The following is a 14,307-nucleotide window of genomic DNA, read 5'->3' as shown; positions in this document are numbered from 1 at the left end:
ACGTCTGCCTCGATATAATAGTAGTGTACAGTGTGTGTTTGTGTATGTGTTTTTAAAGGGTATTGAGATTTCCCTACTCATTTACACCAAAAGCCGATGATTACCATGTTAACCGCCGACCCATTTGCAGGAGGGATATTCATAAAACAAAAGGAGGGCAATTTTAATGGAGCTGAGAATGCTTCGGTCAACCTTCTGGTTTTCCAGTGGAGCCATTGGTTAACCAAAACGGTCACGGCATGTCGCAATACCATCAGAACTACAAGACGCGGAGGACGAATCGGACGGTTATTCAAGCTTTAAGAGCGCCGCAGCCTACAGCGTTCAACGTGCACAAAGCAGAATGTTTAAAGAAACAAACTGATGAAATTATATACCACGGTAAGATGTAGTCAAGGGAAAATTGTACATATAATCATAGTGACCACCAGAATTGGAATTAGGTTTATGATTTGGTCACATTCTAATTGCATCTGAAAGGATCCCATACAATCATTTAAATGGCGATGGGAAAACCGGTTCCGAACCTATAAACAATATTACTATATTTTCTAGTCGACATGGGTTTGTAACGCAGACTGATTGAAGACGGATTATTTTCTTATCCCGAGTGGTTTTGTCATTAAAAAAGGAATTCGAACTATGAGGAACTTTCTGCCAAAGGTTGCGGGCTATGAACATATTAGGGGGAAAGAAAAAACGGTTTCGTGATGAAATTAGCAGTCAATAATGACAGAGCGGAATAAAAGGCTTTTACCTGCATAGCCTTTGGTGGAAAAATCAAGGTAAGTGAGGGAAGAACGAATTGAAAAACTTCGGACAAAAATGTAGCGGGAGCGTGTATGTGTGTACACACACAATGGAGCATTTCAGCAGATCTTTGTTTAGCGCACCACCTTGCATACACTCGAAGGATCAAAGGGCACATTTCTACCAAAGCGAATCTTTGATCAGCACGCGCCAGGTCAGCTGATATACACCAGCAGCACAATCAGGTGTAAAGAGGCTTTTCGACGCATTAATAATTGTCACATTAAATGTGCTTTAATGTATGGACAGAGATATGAGCGCAGGCATAGAGTTGATACTCAGCAGAGATACAGTACAGCCTGTAGCTCAGGATCAAACCGCAAACTCTGGAGCTGTGAGGTAGGAGGCATTGGACCTAAAGAAATTGGATGAACAATGAATTTGCACAGAAACTGGAACAGTTTACAGCTACACTTGTTCTCAAAGGGCACTAACACAAGCCCCTCCTGAAAATCTCTATTTAAACATACTGTCATTATTATCAGTGTTCATTATGATATATTCTAATATAATCTGTCACGCCTGTGAAAAAACTGATGGATTTTCATTAACATAAGGAACATTGTGGGAAAGGACCACATATAGCTGAAAGAAATTTAGGTGTCACAATAGTTTTGTCCATATAGTGTACTTAATAGCACTTTGGATAAACATTAATCAACACTATGATAAATAAAAAATATTCTCATGGCATTATATGATAATTTACTGAAGCAAAAAAAAAAAAAAAAAAAAGCTTTTGTAGATGAAATTATGGTAGATCCATAACCTCGTGAGTGAGACAAGAGTTCAACACACATGTTCACAAACACATTCACACTTTAGTGCATTTAAAAGTAGACAATTCACCTACTGGGGGGTTATTTGTAGGTTAAAGGAAGCAGGTGAACCTGAAGAAAATCGTTGGGGAACACATAAGTTTTCCACATAGACTTTTACTGAAGAATCTTGGAGCAGCAACGAATCACTGTCTTTTTCTACTTCTTCTTCTGCATTATAATAATATCTGCAAGCTCAGCTGCATGTCTCCTTTTATACCAGTTAAATGGCAAATGACCAAAACAATGATCGATGGTTAGGCTGATTGCTGATAAAAGAAAAAGTGCAGATGGATACACAGAATAATTTTTTTTTTTACTGTAGGAGGGAAAAAGTCAAAATTTAAATGTCAGAAAAGCGTGGCGGAAAAAGTTGAGGTTTTTGAACTGAACATGAAAAGTCGAGGATCTGAAAAAAAGATGAAAAATGGAAGCGTTCGATAGAAAAAAATGTATTTAATACAAAAAGGTGAATTTAAATGCGACAGTTCTTTTTTTCCTTTCATAAATCAAGTAAACATGGCTGACCAAACAGCATGCAACATTTGTAGTGAGACATAAACACCATGCCACATTAAGCAAAACTCATTATTTCTCAAAAAATGGAAATAAATATGATGGTTCAGTGCATAAATACATTTAAAAAAGAATTTAATTCAAACATGACACAGAAAACATGAAAGCAAGTCATGGTCCAAAACACAAATAGTGTGTGAAGATGGGTGAAATCTTCAATGCTGAATATTGCATGTCCTTCATTACCTGAGAGAGAGAGAGAGAGAGAGAGAGAGAGAGAGAGAGAGAGATGGACACAAGGCATCACATGGCTGTTTAGGGGCTTTGAGCGGCAGGTCAGGTGGGCACTGGGAGGAAGCTGACACTAAAAAGGTGGAGTGGCGTACATTCCTCTTGACAGATGGCACTCAACACGAGCACTTAACACAGCAGGGGGATTTGGTCCACTAGAGACACAAAAGGTGCAGACTTGCACATTTTAACGGTCAGGGAGTAAATCATTGACTTCATTTGTTCTCAGATCACATCTATGTCCTGCCTTTCCTTCACCTCTCTTTAAGTCTCTCCCTTTGGGTGCTCGGTTCAACTAGGCCAATATTTGAATAGGCAACGTCCCTCTTCAAACACAGAGAGAATGACAAAGAGAACGAGGAAGTGCGGATCAATCAGCATGCTCAATAATACTGCAGTTTTTCCCCCTGCGGTTTGCAATGACTGTTTCTTTTTCTTCTTCTTTTTTTTTTTTTTTGCAAACCTGGGCTCCTAGAGGCCCTGAACAAGGCATATGTGTTTTCTATGTATGTGTGGGGGTATGTACAGGTACTCTACAGTGAAACTGGATACTTTTAAAAGCACTTTGTAGTGCATAGTGTGATGCAGTAATGTATGATGCAGTAATGTATAATACAAGTGGAAAAAAGTAACTTGTGTTTATTCTATTTATTTGAGGGATTTCTTTTACACACACCCCCACATCATCAAGAAATAAAGTTTGGAAATGCATTGGGCTTCACAGTCATTCGCAAGTGTCAGAGCCAGACTTCACAACTCACGCCGACAGTATTTTGCAGGAGCATATTATCAGGGATCAATTTTACTTCCTGCTCAGGCCACACCCACTTTGTAAAATCTATAATATTTATTCAAAAGAAATGCATTTTATAGTTTTTTTTTACCTGCAGTTTACGGCTAAACACTTGTAAAAACCTGACCATCATTCCTATTTGTCACCAACTGCCATACAGTTGTATTTGATGTACTTGCATGCTGTAATGTTAGTTTTCTCATAGAAATGCAAACATGTTTTAATATGCTAAATCCCCTGTGCACAAAGTTTATTAAAGACATGATTTGCCAAGGGCGGTGCAGTCTGGTTCAAGGTGAAGGTTGGATTGCATCAAGGATCGGCTCTGAGCCCTTTCCTGTTTGCAGTGGTGATGGACAGGTTGACGGACAAGGTCAGACTGGTATCTCTGTGGACTATGATGTTTGCGGATGGTATTGTGATTTGTGGTGAAAGTAGAGAGCAGGTTGAGAAGAACCTGGAGAGGTGGAGGTACGCGCTGGAGAGAAGGGGAATGAAAGTCAGTAGGAGTAAGACAGAGTATGTGTGTGAATGAGAGGGAGGGCAGTGGAATAGTGTGGTTGCAGGGAGAAGAGGTGGTAAAGGTGGATGAGTTTAAGTACCTGGGTTCAACAGTGCAAAGTAATGGAGAGTGTGTTAGTCAGTGGTTAAGGCATTGGACTTAAGGTCACAAGTTCAAATCCCACCAACACCGAGCTGCCACTGCTGGGCCCTTGAGAAAGGCCCTTAACCCTCCCCTGCTCAGTTGTAAGTCACACTGGATAAGGGTGTCTTATCCATAAAAAAGAAGTGTGGTGAGGCCTGTGATGCTGTATGGTTTAGAGACAGTGGCATTGACTAAAAGACAGGAGGTGGAGCTGGACGTAGCAGAGCTAAAGATGCTGAGATTTTCATTGAATACATTTTCAGTTTATTAGAGGGACGGCACATGTAGGTTGTTTTGGAGAAAAAGTGAGAGACGCCCGATTGAGATGGTTTGGACATGTGCAGAGGAGAGACATGTGGTATATTGATAGGAGAACGCTGAGGATGGAGCCGCCAGGAAGGAGGAAAAGAGGAAGGCCAAAGAGGAGGTTTATAGATGTGGTGAGGGAAGACATGCAGGTAGTTGGTTTGAAAGAGGCAGATGTAGAGGACAGAGTAGTATGGAGACGGATGATGACACCTTACCTGACATCGGAGCCGAACCCCTAATGCTCATTCAGCTGAATGATCAAAATCAAAGCCTGAACCGGAGAGTGGAGGTCATTACTACAGCAATCAAACCTATCTGGAATGGGATGTTCACTAAACAGTTATACAGGTGTGATGGTCAGGTGTCCACAGACCTTTGTTCATATAGTGTATAACTCTACTCTATTTATGATTCCATTTCCATTGTGGCATTTTTTTTTTTAATTGTTCATTGAACTTTTTTTTTTTGTATTTCTAAATACATTTTGTATGTGTAATATTTTGTTTATTTTTCATTTACATTTATTTTTTCTGTAAAGTTATATCTTATATTACTTGCCGGTACAGCACTGCTGAGCTATCGCATGTGAAAAAACACACTGGGAATAAACCCAACACTGTCCAATAAGTGGTTGTACTACATTGTTAAATAACTATTGTTTGACATGTTAAACATTGTACTTAATTAAATACCTTATTTTTAAGCTCAACAAATAAGCTTAGTGTGCACGGGGACTGCAGTGAATCTGCTTTTTGTGTACATCCAGCATTAAAAGCCGCCTTGATTAAAATGTACTGAGAATGTACTACAAGAGGTGCTATTAGCGTTGCAATGCTATTCAAAAGCTTCACAAGCTGCTGCTGTTCAAAATTCATTGTGAGATTAATTCCCATAACCAGGAATCTAGGAACTCAGATTTGTCAAATCCCTATCAATAAAATACTTTTATCATGTTTTTATGCACAGCCTGCCTCTGATTACATCACAAAGGGAAACGTAGCAAAAAATCGGATGAATTTTGACGTGAATACACAATGCAGGTGGTGATGAATGATGAATGCAAGTGGACATGTGGGCTCCATTATCAAATATCAGAGTGTAAATGAGAATGAAAATTGTGAATGTGTGTATAACGGCAGTACACTGGATCTCTCACCTCCTGCTGCGGCATGCATCCAAGTCTTCCTGTAAAACGCATGCTTTCTTCTGAAGGAAACTGACCTGCAGCCAACACACACACACACACACACACACACACACACACGCGCACAGTTAATAACATCTCAAATGTCTGAAAAAAAAAAATGTAGACGCATTCCACTGCTTCCACACGTCATCCTACAACATACTACTTTTCAAAGCACTGGCAAGTATTTACTTTTCCAGCGCACCAAGAAGACTTCAATAAAAATTCATGCCAGCTTTGTTCTATTTGCTCCTGCCCTTCTTGATGAGATAAAAACTGCCCTTGCTCTTAGAAGGTCGAACGAACACCAAGTACTGAGAAACTAATTTCCTTTTTATTCTATAACATATTTTAGGTTACTACGACTATCGACTAAAAGTGTGCAACACGGTACTGCAGTACATCAGGTCCCTTAGACAGTGCAGCATGCTCTCTCTGGAGTCCTTTTTCCTCATGATCCTGACCTTAAAAGTGCAATTCCCCTCTTAACTTTGCCTAAAAAAATTGCCTGGGATTATTCAGCCCAGGTCGCTCTCGAGATGAACACACTCCACAGGAGACATCAAACAGGGTCTAGGGTTACAGCAGCTCTGAGTGTACACACTTTTTTTTTTTTTTTTTTTTAACTCGCAGTCAAGAGTTTCACAAGATTCCACCGGCGCCTTTATTACACATTTCTTTCATGAACATAATGGATTACACAATAGTAGTTGAATAATTGGCAGCCTTTCTTATTTATTATTTTTTTTATCAAAACTGGCATTAGATTAGACGTTTAAATGATTGTACGAGTTACAAAAAAAATGTGAAATAAACTGGAACGATTTTTATTTTTACAGTAATTCAAAAAGTATTCAGTTCCAAACATCCCTTTTTAGCCACAGTGGCGAAGAATTCAGCTGGCATTAATTCCATTGGTAATAATTGCATTTCGTGTTGTAATGCATTATCAGGCTGTGCTAATGAAAACAAATATCAAAATAAATCTATAAAAAAAAAAAAAAAAAGAAAGAAAAAAGAACTATGTACATCACTATTCAAGAAGTATCTGAAAACGAGTCTGGATTAGAATCTTTAAGCAGACATGCGCCACTGATCAGATCTGAGTCCAGCGGAGTGGGATTGGATAATGATGTGCAACCTACGGCACTGAGCTCGTATACAATGTGCTGGCTGCAATGGATTTAACTCGCCTTAGTGCAATAGCATTATTTAAACTTTTTTATTTTTTTTTACATTAAACAACAGAATAACTGCAGGAAGAATTGTGTCAGAAACAGAGGAGAGTCAGGATTAACACACACATTGTGCAATATATATCCTCCAACATAGTCCTGTGCAGTTGAGCTTTCCTCTGAATTATTTTCATACTAACATAGTACATTATGCTGCTCTCATTTTTTTTCCTGACAGACCCATGGGGGTGCCCAGATTCCACCTTGGTTTAAAGGGATGAACACATCATGTGATGTTTGACATATTTGAGCAGTGCAGGCAGCTACATTTTTTGATCTTAGAACATGATCAGAATGAAAAACAAAAATCCACTCTGACGTATTTAGTTTTTTTCATCAGAGGCTTTACCCCTTTGGAAAAAAAAAGATTTAATTTTTTTGCATATCAACGCAGATGCAGGCAGAGTGAGGTCCGGTGTAAGTAATAAGCATTTGGCTGCAGCTCTTGAAGCCAGTATTAATGTGGTTCCTGGGTATAATTGCGAATGAGGGAAGATAAATCAGGCCTGGCACTTCAAAGCCCCATGGCCAAATTAGATCCATGTCTACGGAAAAACTCGCACTACTTGTTAGCTACCCCCAACACTCGTCCTCAGGGGAATCAAATAAACAAGAGACACTCCAGTTCAAAGCTGCAGGGCTTTGCCTCTCTGTAAAGAAAGAGCTGAGGGTGAGCAGTTGTGGTTGGAGAGCGGAGGACGAGGCTACGATGGCAGACAAACGAACCAAACGTGATAACGTTTAAGTGTGGTAATTAAAAGAACTAAGTGGCATAAAAGCGCCAACGAGAGCTCATACGGTTTCCAAAGGGACAGACAAGGCTGACTGTGTTAAAAGGAGATTGTTTTTCATTAGAAACATTTTAAACCAAACTTCCATAGCACATTAATGAATGGGAATGTTTGAAGAGATGCTGCTTGCCTGTGACTTGAGAGAGGTGATGGTGTCCTCCAGTTCCTGCCGGAGCTCAGCGGGCATCAGGCCTTTAATCTTTAACTCGTACTCCTGGCGGATGCGCGTGATCTATTGAGATTAATATAGAGAAAGTGTTGGAAGTTCATAAGCTTCATAACAGCGCCCCCGCTAGGCCACATCACCTTGCGATAAATACAGTCCATCCAGCTAACCCCTCAGAAGGGACAAGCTGCGTATGCCGTAAACCATTATGACCCTTCAACCACAATTGATGGGTTTTAAACAGCTTGGTTAGGAAGCCACTCGAAAAAAATTATTACATCTTTGCTATTGTGTTGTATAATTGTCAGGATCAGTTTTCTTGGCTACTAATTCATATTAGGTTCATGTTTAATGGGTGATATTTACACCTGTCTGCAAGTCATCTTTTTTTTTTTTCTGAAAAAACCAAAACATAAACCTAAACAGAACATAAAACCAACTGATCCCTTGTGTGGCTGCTGATTTAAAACATTAGCACAGTGAAGCAACAACAGGATAAAAGCCTGTAATCAAAATTCATCGGCAATATTTGATATCTGGACATTGGAGTGATTCAAAAGCGCAGGAACTGTTGATCGTCCGAGGGAGAAATTCTTGGTTATGTAATTGCCATGTATTTGGTATGTGCTTATTTACAAGCACAAAAACACAGTGTAAGCAGAAAGATAAACCCTAGCGCCTCGGTCGTCTGAAATGCAAATGCATTCGAATGCATAATTAACACATCGTATCCTTTTTAAGGGAAATTTGACGGCAAGTGTGAATGCATGCATAAAGCGTTCCTTTGAGAAAGTGTGCTGTGCAGTGTCTAAGGGAGAATAATGTCTGTGCGAGTTTGAATTGGTGAAGTTCCGGATGTCTGTAATGAATCTTTCTGCATACGATGAATGGACTTGGGAGACACTTCAAAGAAGAAAAGTACAAATAGTCTTTCCTTGTTACCAGGTCAACATGTACTTTAGATCAAGTCTTTGCCACATAGCCAGCACTCCAGCTTCTAAGCATTTATGACAAAAAAACACACAAGGTGATAATGAAAAGCAAAGTATTACATAGAACCATTTTAAACAAATGGAACAAGACCAAGCAAAGTTGGCCCAGTCTCAGTGCCTCAGAACGACCTTTCTTCGACATTTCATCTTCAAAAACCGTTACCATACCGTGGCATTAAATTAACCCTAACATTCCATGTAACAACCTCCATCTCAATCCTCTTAACCCCCTAAATATATGTCCTGGAATCCAGTACAACTTATCTTGTACAGCTCACAGCAGACGAGGCCTTCTATGCTGTACTGGCAGCCAGCGGATAATCAGAGTCGACATTCCATGATTGTTTGCCTCCGAGTGTGGGAGGCAGAGGCATCAAGAGTGAGAGAACAGTAGGGTAAGAGAGCAGTTCTGCTGGATGACGCTCAAGGAAAAGAGCCGTGGAACTGCACATTGTGACTGGCTACAGGCCCAATGTGGACAGTTCTATTAGCTTAGGCTGTCTGGCCAGGGACTTGTCAGAAGCCATAGCAGAGAATAAAGTAACTTCCTTCTCAGCAGCTGCGTGCAGAGAGCCACAGGTGGACAAAACTGCCTTGGTGTATTACCAGCGCTGTGTGGCTCAAATAGAGTAAGTTGAAGTTTGTGCTTGGATGCCAAAATAAAGGCATGAGACATGTGCATAAAGAGATTCCATGACAGCTGAGTTAATGTCTGGTGTGTATACGGCTTTGGAATGTGGGGTCATAGATCAGCAACTCTGAAAAAATACAGTGATGTTTAGATTAAGCAAACCCTTATTGTTCACCTATATTTTATTCATCAGCACATCAATATATATTTATGGTTCACTTTGATTTCTGTTTAGTCAGAAGCAAAGCAAAGACATAATTTACTACACATTCATCCGGGACCAAAAAAAAAAAAAAGGAAAAAAAGATTAATTCGCTCTCTGTGAAGCGTCTCACAATCTACTCTTTTGTATGTTTCAAGATTAATTGTAGAAAGTCAGAACTATAAGTTGAAACAAATTCAGGTCCTGGACAATCAGAAACCGTCAAAATGTGAACACAATTTCTGAAAATGTTTCTATGAGCTGAACGTCTGATATGATCTGCGAGAGTAAATCTTGGGCATTTTTTCATTTTACTATCACCCACTTCAAGTACAAATACACGCAATGCACACGGAGAAAGGGGAATGCCACGTGTTCACACAGTATTTAAAATCAACTCAGATAGTCCATGGAGCTATGGACTAAGCTTACTATAGTCAATCCTTTTCAAACTGTCACAACTTTGTCTTTACGAGTCAACTCTTTACTACACTCTCACTAAACGTGTTACAAGTGAAATTTGCATGATCTGATGCTGCATGCAAACAAACATCTCTTTGCAGACCTTGTATTCGATGGATCACCCCAAAGCAATCTGATGATCCACAAGTCCAATAGTAAAACAGGTTAAAGCAGGTTTAAAATACATACATAACGTTAAATATTTAAACTATAAAACTATTATTTTCTTATTAAACAAGTTAAATCAAGCATGATGGCTGGAAATATATTTTGCACCCATACAGAGACAACTAAACCAAGAAGAAGATTCCAAACCCTGCTTTCATGGTCTTGACCTCAAGATCAAGACCTCTGGCAGACTTCAAAAGTTAGGCTCTTTGGATAATGTAAATCAATGGGAGGGCCAGACATTGATGGTGAACTTAGCATGGAATGCCACTGACAAGGCTTTCAGTTAGCTCCCTATCCTCAGAGATAACTATCCTGCATGCATAGAGGCCTTTCTCTGTTTCAGTGAATGGGAGGCAATGACAGCTCGTGACAAACACCAGGGACGGGGGTGGAAGTATGGTGAGGGTCAATTCGAGGACACCCTGTGATCAAACTGCTCTTAAGGCTTTTGTGCATGTTGATGGGACAAATTAAATAGGCACTATACACCACAGTTTACCAACAGTACCAAACAATGTGTCTATTGTTTAAAGCGCCCGTCTCTTTTTCTGCTTTTGATAACTGCTTACTGTTCAACTATATATAGCATTCCATTTGACTTTATTTGGCACAGCGTGGCACACACCAGGGTTTTTGACAGCTGCCAACTGAAAGGAACAAGACCTCAGTCAACAGAACATTCAAATAAAGTTTGTCAGGCTGTCAAGAACTTGATGCATGTCAATGAAATGAGGGGCATCCGTGTTGGGCGTTGGTTTTGAGCATGTTTGATGTAGCACGAGTGTTTAAATGGCAAAAAAGCATCTCATTAGATGCAATATCGGGTTATTTCAAAACCTGCACCAGTTACAACCTTTATGTTGAAAAAGGATTTTAGTGGGGACGTCGCTGCCATTGTATTTTTTGTATTTTTTTCAAATAACACCTCGCTTCGCTATGAGCTGAAACAGCCTTTTTTTTGATGACAGCAATAAGACGGAGTAATGAGAAATCAGAGGAGGTGCTTTATGACACTTACAGTATGAGGCAGACATGTGGCTTATGAGGTGTTGGTCATATGGAAAGCAGCTCCAAAACCAGGTCCAGCTTTGGAATGAGCTGGTTAATGGAAAGTGACTGCACCCACTCACTGCTAAAAGCTTCTTTGACAATTCTAAATGCTCTCAGGTTAGACTTTTAGGCTTCAAAGTTCTGTCACACCAATCCACTTTCACTAAAAGATACTACACCATACATATATATATAAATGTTATACAACCTGTCTCACAGGGCTGGCTTTTACATATCACACATGCTTTAGATTATGCAAGAATATTTTCAACCTAAATTGACAATAAGGCAGAAATTTGGTCAAAAACAAAGAACCTGAGGTGTGAAATGCAGTGCCATTATCTCTATCTGCATCTCTTTAGTGCTCAAAATCTTTGCGCATGTGTTCAGTTTTAAATTAGAAGTAGTTGTGGTCTATTGCTTTCTCTACATGTGTGTGTCAAACATTTTTTGGAGCTTTCTATATTCTGTCTAAGGCGACAAACAGATTATTATTAAACAGTTATTTATACACCATCGAATATTGTGTTATCCGATTTTATCTACCTTTTGGGTTACGATTCAGAAAGATCAGAAATGTCTCATGGACAAGTAATACTACAGGGCTGGAATGCAGTGTACGTGAGTGTAGAGTATTTCATTATAACTCTATTGGATTTTTAGAGAAGACTTTTTTCTCTGTAAACTCAGCAAGGCAGTGTTTGGGTAGGACTATTGGCACAAACTAAAACTTAAAAGAAACAACAACAATTCATACAATTCAACAATTGACCAACTTTTCCTTGTATAAAGCTATTGAATTTGGTCACTGTCCCACCAGCAGAGTGGCCAGGCTGAAAAAGTATGACGTGTATGTGTATATATTTCAATTCAATTCAATTCATTTTTATTTGTATAGCGCTTTTAACAATGAACATTGTCTCAAAACAGCTTTACACAGATAATGTGGTGATTAAATATAAATATGTTCTTTGTAAGTAAGTTTGTCCCTGATGAGCAACTGTGGCAAACATATTTGCAGTTAGTAATGAAGGTGCAGGACTGTTAACTTGTTTACCAGGCAAAGACTTAAAAAAAGCAGTACGATGCATCTACCCTTTTCCTCCTATGCCTGAAAAGTTTTGGGATAGCTTTAAATCCTTTAGTGTGTTTATTGAGTTGGGAATTTAGCTGAAACCTGACAACCCACAAGCTTTCCACAAGCTGTCCTTTCAAGCTCCACACGTTTCATCCTGCAGGATCCCAGTCCTGATGCGCGCACATAGTCTTAAAGCTTTCTTGCAAAAAAACAAAACAACGTACAAACAACAACAACAAAAAAACCTGTCTAACAGCTTCCTATTTGTATCTGCATTAGTATGGAATTTATTCAATTCGAATCATTTATATACCGAACATATATGTAATAAACACGTATAATATTGTATGTTTTTGAATGGAGTAAGAGTACGTTCATCTTCAGCATGCAACAAAACCAACCCAAGATTATATTCTCCATAAAGCATAAAGCAAGACTGTGTCTTCTTGCAGCACGCTTTATCAAACCCTCTTCAAGCTTAATCTCTTTATTCAAAAAAGGTGCATGCTATGTGTTTGTAGCACTATATTAGGCTGTTGTTGACATTTTATGCCAAGCAGGCACGAATAGGCGTGGAAGAGGCTCGATGGAAGAACATCTGTTTGAAGTCTTGGCAAAAGAGCTTTTTTTATGCTGTGGATAGTATTACAAAGACATGTCTTGGAAGATAAACTGGGACCATATCAGCATGGAAAATAGAGAGAAGGCCCTTCTGCCTCACTTTCCACACATATTTACGTGGCTGAATACACACGCAGGCACACGCACACGGAGTGTGCGTGTGTATGATGGCCTGGGGAGGGATGTAGACTGGTATGCAGGTTTATGAGGTGGGAGTAGATGTGCTTTGCAGGCTTTCCTTCTCGGAGGAAGGCTGGAGAGTTCATTCAATGAAGAGGGGAGCCTCCCTCGTCAAATGTTAACACCAGTTCTGGACTCGCAGATTATGGTGTCAGAAGAGAATACAAGGGAGTTGCTTTCAGCACAAGTTTTTTTCGGGTAATGCTAAAGGTCTCATCCTTCACACAACATGCAGATGCTATAGGCAGTCTAGCCAACTGAGCCTAATTATCTGGTGTCTGGACTACGCTTGCTAAAACTCATCCAGAAAAAGTCAGTGATCTATTAGTGTTCCCTTAGATAAAAGGAATTTTTGGTGCTCCATGGAGCAAGGAAGGTGCCAATTCTCTGCAGCTGCTGTGAAGTGTGAGCCAGATTCTTGTTCAGCAGATGCTTTGTGTGTTCTCTGTTAAAAAGTGTTCGAGATAGCAAGACATGCTTGCTACAGCCAGAGAAAGAAAAAAACTATCAACAGATCTCCTGATCTAATAATTAGTCTCACTCTTGCTGTGTGTCAAGGTCAAAGTGGCCCTGTTATTAGCCGGGCGTTCCTCTGAAGCCAGGACAGACTTTTTTTGCCCTGGAGTGCCGTCTCTCGGAGCTGGTGCTTCAGTAATGTGAGGAATGTTCGTGGGTGCATATCAGTGACTTTAAACAAGACCTCATCTAGCCCTGTAAGAGTGAGTGGTGGGGGTGGGTCCTGAGCATTGGGAGTCCCTGTGTTTTAAAAAGGAGAGGAAAAAAAAAAAAAGAAAAAAAAACAACAACACACCTGTTCTTGGGTCTCCAGCTCCCGGCTCATCATTTTCTTCTCTGTAGTACGCAGCTGCCTTTGCAAGCTCTCCACCCGCTCCTGGAGAGCCTGCGAAAAAGGATGGAGGAAGTGGGAGAGGAGAACAAAAAAGAGACAGAAGGATAGATGTGACTGAATTCAGAAACATCAATCATTGTCAGCATCACCTTTGTCAATAAAGTTTCAATCTGGTTGATAATAATATACAGCAGTGAGAGGTTCTCTAAAGAAATGCACACATCTGCCTTTCTTCTAAAGAAATCTGAAATGCATTTTAAGAAATATGACTCATTTTCTACTGTGAGGCCGCAGAACAGATCAAGGATTCCTCTCCAGCTCAACGCCTACAATCAATAGCAACAGAAAGACAGAGCATGGTTCCTGCTTGGCACAATGAACCAGATGTTTCCAGCACACATCTGTACACTTCGGTTTGGATTACGCCTCACAAAAGCAGAGGCTCCAACACACGGGTCGACGGGTTGATCAGTCACTAGCATGCAAATTATCCACTGTGCGAGAGAGCA

General features: G+C 39.9%; 1 protein-coding gene across 13 annotated transcripts in view; it reads right to left on the bottom strand.

Moving 5' to 3' along the window:
* Positions 1 to 2,069: 2,069 nt before the first annotated feature.
* Positions 2,070 to 14,307, bottom strand: part of cep112 (centrosomal protein 112) — a 139,609-nt gene continuing 127,371 nt past the window's right edge. For 10 of the 13 annotated variants that reach the window (XM_046866277.1, XM_046866274.1, XM_046866285.1 and 7 more), the window contains 4 exons: positions 13,760 to 13,849; positions 7,526 to 7,627; positions 5,340 to 5,404; positions 2,399 to 2,590 (listed from right to left, as the gene is read on the bottom strand). In XM_046866277.1, the coding sequence (XP_046722233.1) occupies positions 2,509 to 2,590; positions 5,340 to 5,404; positions 7,526 to 7,627; positions 13,760 to 13,849 (339 nt within the window). In that variant the 3' untranslated portion in view covers positions 2,399 to 2,508. The other 3 variants (XM_046866283.1, XM_046866284.1, XM_046866287.1) reach the window with 3 other exon arrangements.

This window comes from Silurus meridionalis, chromosome 14 (assembly GCF_014805685.1).
Source record: "Silurus meridionalis isolate SWU-2019-XX chromosome 14, ASM1480568v1, whole genome shotgun sequence".
Lineage (NCBI taxonomy): Eukaryota > Metazoa > Chordata > Actinopteri > Siluriformes > Siluridae > Silurus > Silurus meridionalis.
Note: the sequence above shows the minus strand (reverse complement) of the source record. Positions and strands in the feature narration are given on the sequence as shown.